The sequence below is a fragment of the Ixodes scapularis genome, unplaced genomic scaffold, assembly GCF_016920785.2.
Source record: "Ixodes scapularis isolate PalLabHiFi unplaced genomic scaffold, ASM1692078v2 PGA_scaffold7__128_contigs__length_106722199, whole genome shotgun sequence".
NCBI classification, from domain to species: Eukaryota; Metazoa; Arthropoda; class Arachnida; order Ixodida; family Ixodidae; genus Ixodes; species Ixodes scapularis.
In genome coordinates this window covers 14,234,876-14,247,119 of record NW_024609882.1, presented here as the reverse complement: position 1 = coordinate 14,247,119, position 12,244 = coordinate 14,234,876, and the positions used below count along the sequence as shown (strand labels likewise).

Below are 12,244 nucleotides of genomic sequence, written 5' to 3'. Positions count from 1 at the left end.
ACCGTGGTGTCTATAAACCCCATGATCAAAAACGCTCTCTCATTCTAGGCACCCCGTGATCGCCCAAGCTCTCCTTGCCGCAGTAAGATCAAAACCGCTCGCGCAACTCGGCAACCCAAACGCTATTGTCGCTCTCGCCCCCAGCCCGTTGACCTTCCGCCCTGCATGTGCCTGCGGGATATTCCCGGACGACTGTAACCACGGCAAGTTACGGACGAACTTGCCATTGCTGGAGCTGGTCACCAGCGGGTCGCCGTCAAAATGAACAGCTTCCAACATCTCTCGATAGCAATCACTCTCGTTGCTGCTGTGATCAGTGTCGAACACTTTCGAAACGTGGAAGGTAAACGAAGAAGCTGAAGCTTGAGATGCAAGGTCCGAGTGCGTGCAAGGGGATGCCGCGTGGGAGTCTGGCTATGTAGCCAAACTCCCGCTCCGCCCGGATCTGCCCCCCCCGAGGGACCCGCATATAAAGATTCATCCACGAAACCATCGCACCATTTTCAAAACAAATTTAGCAGGATTATAGGAACATACAATGGGTCCTGGCAGCACTCTTATCTCATTGTATTTTTGGCGTGTCATAACTTCTTAAGAACCTGCCCTAACAGCCTATAGCAAAATGTTTCTGTAGAACTATCGATGACAAGAGCTCAAGCCGGGAAACTCGCTCTCACGTGTGTCTATTTTGTGCCAAACGCTTTCGTTTACAGACCCCACGGTGCGAGAATGCAACGCCTATGCTCAACAACTTTGCCGCGACCGTACTGCGGATTAATGCGGGACTGCTCATTTTTTTTTTATTACAGACGTCGAATTTTTGTTACACTTAACGATACTGCAGCTTGCCTACATGTGTTCTCTTTGCATAACGCTCTCCAGACCGGTTATTCTGATGGTAACACTCTTTATTGGCAAAAGTACAGTTTCCAACAATTCCGCTCCGCAGCGGACGAAATTTTTTTCCGTGCCCGGGACATCTGCCTGGATGAAATGCCAGTCCCCCTCGATGCAGCAGCCGTGGTTTCCACAGCTGCGGACGCCATATTGCCTAGTGTTGCCTAGCAGGTACGCTGGAGGTAGTGTGAGGCTTCACGGGGGGCTGGAGCCTCGCAAGGGGACCCTTGAGCCGACGATGCGAGGGAAGCTACGCATTCGCCATGAACCGCCTGCCTTTCATTGCCCTACCCCCACTCTCTGCGCCCGTGGATGTGGCCGTGATCACGCGGTGAAGGGTAGGTAGGCTGGCGATAGGTTTCGACGAGCAGGTAGCTTCCACCGCAAGCTTTCGGGTGATTAGGGTCTAGGAAGTGCGCGTCGACCGCAGCGCCAGGGAGATGCGGACGGACAGCTGGAGGAGGTTTGAGAGGAGGGTCCACCAGAGGTCGTTGAAGGTCTGGCTGTGCTTGACGAGGAGCCGCATGGCCCCGGCCAGCAGCAGCAGCTGGCTCAGCAGCCCCACATAGTAGATCCTGCACGGGAAGCCATTCCAAAGGTCGTCGCACCCATATGCTACCCGTTACGGACAATCTAATCACTCGTTGTAATCGTTCAATCATCTTTATTACGAAGGAAATGTGCCTTGTAAACTATTGTAACCATCGCTATATATAGTGGCGCTCTTGGCTTCCGCAACCACCGAGGAATCTTGACTAATTTAACGTAATATCTTGAGACATCGCCCGCCACCCAAAATTCATAAAAAAAACTGGGTGGGCCATGCTCGGTGGGTAAGTGCAAAAAGCTTAAAAAAAGCTAACAAAAAACGCCTATTTTTCTGTACATATCTAGCACAGCTACAAAAGGGATAGACTCAAAACATTGTTTTATGCAAGAAATGCTCATGACATGTTTTACTATAATAAAGTGTTGTTTGCATATGCACGAGGAACACTGCCGATCGGCGCACAGCGTAAACATTTGTTCCCTGAAAGCATGTTTCCAACACTGCTAGACTCTTGTCGTTAAGAAAAAGCAACATGAAAATAGAAAAATTGACCAGGCGCAACAAGCGAGCCAGCAGGAGAAAAAAAAAGGCAACAAAGAGCGATGCTGGGGAAGTGGGAAAGCTGGCAACCGCGCTGGCATTTGGCGTCTGGCAAAGTTGGGTGCCTTGTCGATCGCAGGGAACAGGCTCTTGTTCAACTTTCGCGTGTAAAGCATACATGCGTGCGTTCGTACATGTACGGAGAATCAACGCGGGTTGAGGCGGCATTGCTGCGTGGCTGGGACGGCACCACGAATACTGGGCTCGAAATGGGACGTTTTACAAATGCCCGTGTGGGACGTTCCAACAAATCTTTGGTTTTGTCTCAAACATGGCACAACTTTACCAGCTGCAGTGGCGATGTTTTGGGAGAAGGAGCAGGTTCGCAGTGCCCTTATTTCGGTGGACACGGATTTTACGCAGACTTTACATTTTGCAGTTACATTCTAGGATATTGGGCATTCACTGACCTCGCGATCCCTGAATGGGTTACTGCAATTATATATTGCCAACATCTTTTTGTGCGTCCAAACAAACTTTTTTTGTAAGCAAAACGGAAGTACAGTCAAACCCGTTTATAACGAACAGCAGGAAACGCTACGGTCAGTTCGATGTAGCGAGTAAAGTAATTCGATGTAGCAAAAACCACTTGCAACAAACTTCCACGATGACTTTGCTATAAGGCGAGAGCTTCTCTTTCTTTCTTTTATCTCTTCGCTTCCACCTTGTAACAAAGCGCTAAAAAAGCTTTTCTTTTTTCTTTTCTTTTTTTTTTTTTTTGCTGCGTGCGTGCAGAGTTTGTTTTTTTAGCTTACATCTTGCTTTCTGAACCGCTTCTCTTCGCTCAAATTTGTTAGCAACTTGAGCTTTTGGAATTTTTGTTCTTTCCTACTTCGTTTTGGGGGGAAGGGACAGGCTAGAAGACGATTGTTTGCACGTTTTTGGAAGCCTTCCTGGGGGGGAAAAAGTTTGGTATAGCCAATATGTTGTTTGTTATAAAAAGTACTTTTTACGTGCATTTTTATTTCAATTTTCCGCGAGTTTGATATCGACAATGATTCGCTGTACATGAGTTTGTTTTAAATGGGTTTCAGTGTACTCGGACTTCAGGGTCGCAGAAATTGGGGAGGAAATGCACAAGTGAAGTGTCTTTTCCCCCCTTCGTTTTACTTTGTCACGGACGTCCTCCATCCGTAAAGTCTGCGGCCACGTCATTTGGGTAGGATAAATGTTCGTGAATTGCAGAGTCCGCGTTGGGGTCTTTGTAGGGGTGGCCGACAACTCGACGTTTTTCTGGATATCGATATTTGCCCAAAAAGAGGGGTGGACGATGACCCGGGATATTACGGCAGCCACGTCGGGTAACAGGGAACAACCCGCTCGAGGGGCGTCCTGCCTGCTCTATCGGGGGGCACCCAGTGCTGGAGGCTGCTATCACGCCCTTCGCAAAGCTCATTAGGTCCTATCAATAGAAAACAAAAAAAGAGGCTTTATTAGCAGGTCTTCATCGGGAAGATTACGATGCAATGCCTTTAAAATTATTCGTAGTAACTCTCGTCATACCGGCCCCATGGGATGAGCATCGAGCGAGTTGTTCCATGTTGCTTTCGCCAGAGAAAGCTGCACTTTCCCACATTATGCACGGGCCACGAGACAAGCCCAAACATGCAAGGCATGCTTAAGTACTGACCTCAAAATGTTTTTTTTTTGTTAGGTCAAGTGATCAGCCATATCCTCTATGCAAAAACTTTAAAGAACTTATGTTTAATTACGCAGCTTTATTTGAGGATTACATTTTTTCAGCGATAGCTGTTAGGCGCCCCTTAGCAAAACATGTGGATGTATGAATTTTTTTGCAATTTCTTTTTAGTGCTTTTAGCTCACGTTTTTTTAACCAAATAAGTTGAAAAAGTTACGCAGGGACCACAGAGGTGTTGGGATTGATGGGCCATTACTACATTGATTGCATGTAACATTATCAGAGAGGAAAATGGTGATGGACATGAACATGCATCCAAAGTGGTTCCATGAAGATATGTTTAAAATTCCGATTCCAACACCGTCTCCTGGGTAGTGCCGCATCATATTAGTGGGTAGGGCCTTGCGTGTGTCCATGAAAATATGCAGCAACCTGGGCTTTACAAGATGGAAGCATTAGAGAAGCCCGAATGTAGCGGAATGGTTAGTTCGCGAGCAACAGTGGCAGGAGCAGCCTTCTCTGGAGGCCAGCATGTTTCCAGCAAGCTCACCTTTGGGCAGGCTCAGAAGCGCTGTTACACATGGCTGTCCAGGAAGTTGCTTTTGTCTCTGCTTTTTTCTTTGCTTTTGTCTGTGCTTTTGCCCCATTGCAGCTGTTGTGGAAAGGCAGAGAGGGTCACGGGGAGCATGCAACCGGGGGGAGACACCCACCTGTGGAGCTTCTTGCGAGCAGCAGGGATGGTCGAAGGGTCCTCCTTGAGCACATACTTGCGCACTCCAAGGATGTAGTTCTCCAGGTAGGGCACCCAGTCAATGGTACGGATGTCAAAGTCAAAGGTCTGCAAGGACAGGCTCAAAGTTCCACATCTTACCCGTGTCAGACTTTCCGTACATCAGCAGTACGTATGAAACGGTGTGCACAACAACTAAAACGGGAGAGCAGAACTAAATAGGACGAGTGCTGAGCCGACAACCGAATGTTGTAAGAAACAAAGTAAACAACCAAATTGCCATCGTATCAATATGTGTCTAGTAGTTTACCTCTATTTTTGTGGAAGTAAACAGAAGTTTGGCTTGTGCAGTTGTTTTCCCTTTGCTTATTTATTTTATATGCTTCCGGTGATTCCCTGGCTGTCTTACCTACTTCTCAATCATTGGGAGAGGAATAGATAAGACAGTCAGTTATTAGAAGCATAGGAAATAAGTAAGCAGAGGGATGGAAACAACTGCATAAGCCATACTCTGGTTTACTTGCACAGAAAAGAGATTGCCTACTTGGACACACGTTGATATAGTGGCGATTTAGTTGTTTACTTTCTTCGGTTTCTTTCAATAAATATTTAGTTGTCAGTTCAGTGCTCGTCCTGTCTCCTTCTCTTGAGTCTCGGTTGATTTGCACACTGTGTTACTTAAACAACAACCAACTCGTCCCCATGGCCATCCTATTTCAGTGCATCCTGGCAGAGCTCCTGAACAATAAGTAACTTGCTCGTACCATGGATGTGGCTCACTTTCACAGTGCCAGATATTGTATTGGTACTGCCCTTGGTCTGCCATACCTGACGGTCGCTGCCCTCCAATTTTGTCATGAGCAGACGAAGGTTGTCCACGGCAAAGGTCCACTCGTGAGTGACGAAGAACTCGAGCATTCCCATTGCACGGTGGATCCTCTTGTACACGTCACCTAGGCTGTTGACAAGGAGCCAGCTGTAGCAAAATAGCGGGTAATGTAAAGAATCAAAGAAATTGGGATTTACAATGGCTTCTGCCCACAGATCCGTGCTAGCGTGTCGACGATGAATGCTGGCAAGTTGTGATCAAGCTGGCAGGCAATGGAGTGCCAGAAGTGAGACGTCTTGTAGCTTCCTCCAGGGTAGCGAAATATCTCACTGCTGGGGTACTTGAGCACTAGAGGCTTGGAGTACTGGAAGATCTGCAGCCATGTGAGCCGACGAAATGAGCCAGAAGTGCAGTTGATGACAAAGGGGGCATTCATGGGTGGCTGTTTCCAGATGTGCCACGACGAAGTGATCATCATGTTGGCAACCATGTCCACAGGGTAGATGTCGGCAGAACTGTTTGGCCGGATCACCATGCTGCGCAGAACACCTTTACCAGTCTGCAAGAACATGTGCATTCAAGCATCCTTAATATGAGGATCAGGAAAGGATTCAATCTAGAACTGGATCTGTTGCAAATCAGCGAGTTGACTTACCGCAATGACAAACCCAGCCGGGCCATTGAAGTTGTCCACCCAACCCTGCGATTGAGAAGGAGATATTTGGCTTCAGTGGACTGTATAGGCACTGGCCATCCAGTAAAATTGCCAGTCTGGTGCTTGAAGCCTGACTCTACAGCTTTGTAAATTATGTTCATGAAGTAGTCCAACACGGAATCAGCTCCTGTGAGTCATGGTCTGTACCACAGTCAAGTGTGACTTGAGGCCATGTGGGAAATAAACGTACAGACATGGGCTCCTTCACACTGCAGGTGACGATGGAAGGCCTGAGAATGACTATGGGAACGTTGCCACCCTCGTGAACCAGGAGGCTTTCTGCCAGGGCCTTGGTGTAGTGATATGTTGTCGGACGACCACCCATCACCTGGCCCAGGATCTTCTCTTGCAATTTATCTTCAAGCCACCTGCACAGGATGGCTATCAGTTAGTCTTTCACTTTAAGCGTTTTCTGGCTCTTATGTTGCTCCAGTGCTAGGGGAGATTAAGTTTTTGTTATAACAAATACAAAAAAAAACAAAAAACGCTGCATTTGGCCAGGATATTGCCGATATTCGAGGACCACGACGGCCTTGGTGATGCTTACTCCGACACGTCGATGACCCTTTGGTAGGGAATCTTCTCGGGGTAGACGATTTCATCGACATGGTCCCTATTGCAGAAACAGTAGGCGGTCGACACATGTACAAAAGCCTGAAAGGGTGGAGAAAATAATTGTATATATTGTAAACACTTTGGCCTCACCCCAAATGTTAATTTTTCTTAAGCAGTAATTCACGCTTACTGCAATGCTCTTAAGCTTGTGGCACAGCTCCAGAACCCTCCTGGTGCCAAGGACATTGACATCTATGGCTTTCCTGTAGATGAAAATTATGAAATATTAGAGATAGAATTGTTGCCTGTATTTCTGTAAACTTACCGCAAAGGTTCATCGAATCTTACAGAGGCTGCCGAGTGGTAGACGACAGTGACATTCTCGATCAAGGTTTGGAGGTCTGGCTGGCTCAAGCCAAGTCCCGGCAACAAAATGTCTCCAATGACCGGCACAAGCTTGCCAAGCACTGTTGGGTTGTCTCGCTTGAGGCCTTGAAATACCTGTTGATGGCGGGACGGAATTAGTTCTGCGACAGCAGCAGTGCAAAGGAAATGCAGCATTGTGACAAAGGAATCTACACAAAATTTGTAGCGAGAGAGAAGGCCCTTACTGGAGAGTCCAAAAGCTCTTCCATCCGCTCTGCTGGTTCCAATTCATCTTTTGCTCTTAACAAGATATATACATTTTTCAAGCCATGGCAGGATCTCAGTAGTTTTTCGATGAGGATCTGTGAATACAGTCAGCACCATAACAAATCATTGCATTATAACTCAAAAGTGTAACACTCTTTTTCATTTCAACTTTTTTTTTTTTTTTTTTTTTTTTTTTTTTTATCTAGTGTAGTTATTGCGCAGCACCTTTCCGAGGAATCCAGTGCCTCCTGTGAGAAAGACTGATCTGTCTTTGAAGAACTCATTGATTGGAGACGAGGAGTCTCCCGCAGTTTTCACTAGGGTCGCATGTTTGTTGTTGTCCAGAGTCCCATTCATTGGAAGCTTTCGTTCCTGAAACCACAAAAACGCCAGCCATCAGCTATGTACGAATACAGTAAAACCTCGTTATAACAAAACGGGATATAACAAACTAATGGATATAACAAAGCAATCATAATTCCCCTTGCTTGCTAATAGTGGGAAGAAATGGACATTGGCTATAACAAACTAATGGTTATAACGAAATAATTACGACCGCTCCTTCAACTTTGTTATAACGAGGTTTTACTGTACATGAAAGCAGAAAGCATCATGTAGTTGTATCTATTCACTAACACGCTCGGTTTCAATGGTCGTGAAAAAAAAGAAAAGGAAAAAACGCGGTGTCTAGGGTGTTGCTTAACGGCACTTTACACCCATGTTCGAGAGCCGTTCCACCGAGCAAATGCCATACTTCAGTGAAGAATGTCTTGCTTTTGGCACTAATTGTGGCCAAAACTAGTATGCCTACTTTCGCTGTACTCTTCAGTTAAATTTGTTAATTATATGTATGAAACTCCATGAAACTCATCCTAACAAATACTACAACCGTGCAGTACAGCCAAAGCTACAGGGGAGAGAGTTCAGGAAGAGGGAAAGGAGGAACGGGGGAATCCCAGCCCTCCTCTCGCGTTCCTCAAGAGGAGGGAAAGGAGGAACGGGAGAGAAGGACTGGGATTCCCAGGTTCCTCCTTTCCCTTCTCTCGAACAGGTAGGAATACACTTTCCCCTGTAGCTGTACTGCACGGTTTTAGCGAGACGGAGTATAGCACTCTATGGTCTCAGAAATGTTTGCCTAAATTCATTATACGTGCCTTAAAAAGAAAATTTGTTTTCATTTATAGAGAGGTTTCAGTTGTTACGCAAGAACGTAAAATTTAAAATCAAATTTATTTCAAATCACAACATTGAAGAGAGTGTCACTTGGGCAAACTCGAGTAGAGCGCGCACCTGCATAGCGAAAAAAGCATGCTGCTCACTTTTGTAGCGTTTGTCTCGCTCACGCTTTATGTTAAAACAATTTGTCGGCGAGCGGCTCATGCAACACATGTCAGAATAAAAAGCGTGACTTGTGCTTAGCACTTTCGGACGACACTCGAAGGCCCGAGTGCCGTCGGACGGCACTTGAAAGCTGTGCAGACGTGCCGTCGGACGAAGGCTAGAAACAAAGGCCGGCATATCAGTGCTCTTGTGCGAAATGCGGACCCTTATTATAGTACATTTGTTGAGAACAAGCCCCAGGAAAAGTTTTTGGTATTCCTACTGAAAGCACGTTCGAGGAAAGCTCTCCTTGGAAAGATTTGTCAGGCCCGTGTGCTAGGCCTTTTTCCTTTGCAATGTCAAAACAAAAAAAAACTTTTTTTTTTTTTTTTCTGCAGTGGAGTTACGTGTAACTGGAAGCCGAATGGCCGGAAAGTTTGTCGAGGAAAAAAAAAAGCGTCCTAGTCGTCCGCAGCCTTGGTAACTATTCGTAACGCACTACTCCCATTTTTGTCAGCGTACGTTCCAAGAAGATGTCTGGACTTCCTGGAGCCACGCGAGCGCATGCATGTTCCAAATGTACCGCGCCGTCTACAGCGTGAGGTGTGAAACACGCGAAAGGAGATCTCTTTCCATAGCGCGTCTCGCCGCGTGCGTTCGAGTCGGCGGCCGGGCGTCCTGTTCGGAGGCGGGGAGGGAGACCGAGCGAAGCAGCGCCGCTCTCGACCGTCGGAACGTGACCCAGTGAACTGGTGGCCGCGGTCACGGGGGCCGGCCAACAATCTCCCTCGCACTCCTCCGTCCTTACCGCGCGGACTTTTGAAGGTTCTGCTTGGGGCCTGGACAGGCTCCCTTCTGGAAGGCACGTTTGATCCACGCAGATATCAGCAGAGTGCCAGACTGTTTTCTCGTTCCTTCTTTATTACCGACTTGGTCGCCTCGGACGGCGACGCTGTTCGAATAGGGGGACCACGGGATGCCGAACCGTCCATCGCCGTGTTCTTCGGAAAGGGCGAAGCGCGGTCACAGCGCGCCTGAGATCGCTCGTAGCTTCCGTCTCCAGCGGGGACCAACTGAACAACGCGTCGGGCCCCGCGGTATTTCAGTCGGGTCGCCAGCGCGTGTTTGAGGCCAGGCTCCATTCTGCGGGGGTACGACTTGACCCCGTACGGGGGGCGTCAGAGAGACGTCCGCCCTACAAGGAAGCAATCAACCGCGTTCGTCAGAAAGTTCATACGGCAGAAAAAGCGTCGTTTATCTTGTTTTGGAGGTAGCATTCTCTTCAGATTGGACTGCCAGGCGTCTAAGCCACTCGCGCAGGAAAGGGCGCAGGCAACTCTCTAACCACTCCTGACGGCACAACACGAGGAAGATCGGAGAAACACAAAGATCTGCACGATTATGTTTGTGTCAGTCAGAACGTAGCGCCTCGGTGTGCCCATGGACTGTGTCCTCTATGTACGACAGTTTGGAATCACCACACGTCGAGTGACAACAGGGATAGCGTCACTCGACAAAGCATCTGGAACCCTGGAATACCGGAAGCCAACGTTCTGCTGGCTCTGAGCCGTCGGCCGGCAGCGAGCTCGGGCTTTCGTGAGGTTCCTGGCATTTCCCATTGGACCAGCTTCCCCGTTTCTTGAATATCACCACGCAGGGTGCAAAGGCGCCACATCGTCCCAGCACGTGTCGAACGACTTTCCAAGCTGTAGTCACGAAAGTCCAAGCAAACTTTTTGCTCCAGCGCGAGTCGTTCGATAACACTTGGTCGTCTCGCCAAGGCACGCCAACGAGCGCGTGCATCTGGGAGAAGCAGAGAAGGGCGCCTTAGCTCCGAGCTCTGGTTGGAAGGATCAGTACGCAAAGGTCTCTACTCCCTGTTCGAGCGCGTTCGAGCAGTGACTAGAGACAGAGGCAACGTACTTTCCAACCAGAGCTCGGTGCTTCGACCTCCCCTCGCTCAGTGTCTATGGAGGACTTTTTCACTGATGCGGCACTTGTGGTATTGGGTGCCGTGGTAGTGCCCGATTCGGCGGTCCTCGAAGAGCGGGGTGGGAAAAGCCCGTCCTTGGAACAGTTCGGGTGGGCAATTCGGCCGTGTTGCGTCAGTCGGGCAAAAGGGGGGCCCCTAACCGGGTCCCGGTCGAACACTTGCGCCACAGCGGACGCGGAACGCGCTCACGGCCCCGTGACCGACATAGGAAGAAGAGATCGCCGCCCCGCTACGGCTACGCAACGCGCCTTGGGACTCGCTGCGCGGTGCCGAACCGGCTGAGAAAACGCCTCTCGAACCTTCCCCCAACTTACGCACTTCGAGTAAAACGAAAAAAAAAAAGATTATGTAATATCTGTCAGTGTGTCCCGGATGTGGGCTGCGTGGGTGGCGCCGATTCCGCTTATGCCATGACGCAAATTAATCTGGCGCAGATGCAACCTGAAATGATTGAGCTAGAAAAAATACCGAGCGATGTATTTCTACCGTTTCACTTGCTTTTAAGATCTCCAGTTGTACGCGGGTCGAACCCAACGTGGCATACCGTCGGGCGTTCGTGGCACTGCGTGATGCGCACTAAAGAAGCCCGGGCTAGCAATCCGACTGGCGAAATTTCTATCTGCAGCCTGTGTCGCCATATCTGAAAAACAGACTTACTTCACGATGGCTAAGCACGTCTAGATTGCTCGGCTTTTTTTTTTTTTTTTTTTTTTCGCGCTTTTTAGCCGATGCATCGCAAACTTTCATGTTGGAATTGACAGTACATGTGGCACGATTGAATCCAACGAGCCAGTGACTAAGCAAATTAGCAAACGCCGAATCGGTCACGCCCTCCGGTTGATTAGTCTTTTTTCTCGTCTGTCAAGCTGTCAAAAGGTCAAAAGCCAAGTTCCGGCTAAAAAACAAACAAAAAAAAAAACGACATTGGTTAGATTTATTGGCGTCGTGGGACCGACGTTTACTTAGATTTGAACGCCGATAACGCGGATTAAAAAAATAATAATAATAAAAAATGCACGCTCTAGTTAGTAAATTGATATTGGGCTGCTAACTAAATAACCGGGCCGAAAAGAAAGGGGGGGGGGGGGGGGGGGGGGGGGCTTACCTGGGCCGCTTTCTGGGCGTCCTGGAGCATCCAGTGGCTGCGCAATGTCCGCACTGTCCCAAAGGTTCCCCGCTTGATCCGGCGCCGTCACTTGACGAACTGAGTCCTCCGAGAAGGCGCGCCACAGTTTCCCTCCACTGGTGCGGCGAGAAGGCTCGGGGCGACCTCGAGCGGGCTGCCTTTTTCTAGCACCACCCGGTCGGCTTCTCCTCCGAGCAGCTGGGAAGAGCCCAGCTTCCACAGAGGGAGCAACTCGACTCACGCGGGGCAATCGAACGGCGAACCCTCGCAGCATCGCAAACCACGTGATTCCGATCTCTCGAATCTGGGCACACTAAGCAGGTGCGGCGGCGACTGGTGTGTTCCACCTTTCCTCCCTCCCTTAATTTTTGGCGGTGACGCCGTTTCTGCAGCCAATGAGCGTCGTCCCGTCGAGGTGTGACGTTTCGGACACTGATTGTTCCTCTTTCGCGGCTGCCGTTGTGACGTCACCGTTATTGTTCTCCTGCCATCCGGAATACATAAGCAGAACGCGTCCACCAAGCACTATCGCTATGGAAACTTTCTATTTATTCATTTCGCTTCGGGTTTGTCTTGTTTTTCGGAATTGTCTACACTCGCAAATCACTGATACGTTGTTTCTTTCTTCAACGTAATCGTCGTGTAATGACGTCGGTG

General features: G+C 48.8%; 1 protein-coding gene across 2 annotated transcripts; it reads right to left on the bottom strand.

Moving 5' to 3' along the window:
- Positions 1–871: 871 nt before the first annotated feature.
- On the bottom strand, positions 872–12,068 carry LOC8052041 (putative fatty acyl-CoA reductase CG5065). Of its 2 annotated transcripts, XM_029995349.4 has the most exons (13): positions 11,567–11,718; positions 7,374–7,520; positions 7,127–7,243; positions 6,841–7,016; positions 6,706–6,778; positions 6,508–6,614; positions 6,151–6,328; positions 5,901–5,945; positions 5,443–5,804; positions 5,245–5,374; positions 4,397–4,524; positions 4,237–4,338; positions 872–1,472 (listed from the first exon to the last, which is right to left on the bottom strand). In XM_029995349.4, exons 1-13 carry the CDS (start codon positions 11,594–11,596, stop codon positions 1,304–1,306), a joined length of 1,764 nt encoding a protein of 587 aa, XP_029851209.2. In that variant the 5' UTR covers positions 11,597–11,718; the 3' UTR covers positions 872–1,303. The 2 variants fall into 2 exon arrangements, with proteins under 2 accessions (XP_029851209.2, XP_040357144.1); XM_040501210.2 differs by lacking the exon at positions 4,237–4,338 and having other exon boundaries at positions 11,567–12,068.
- Between the last annotated feature and the right edge of the window lie 176 nt (positions 12,069–12,244).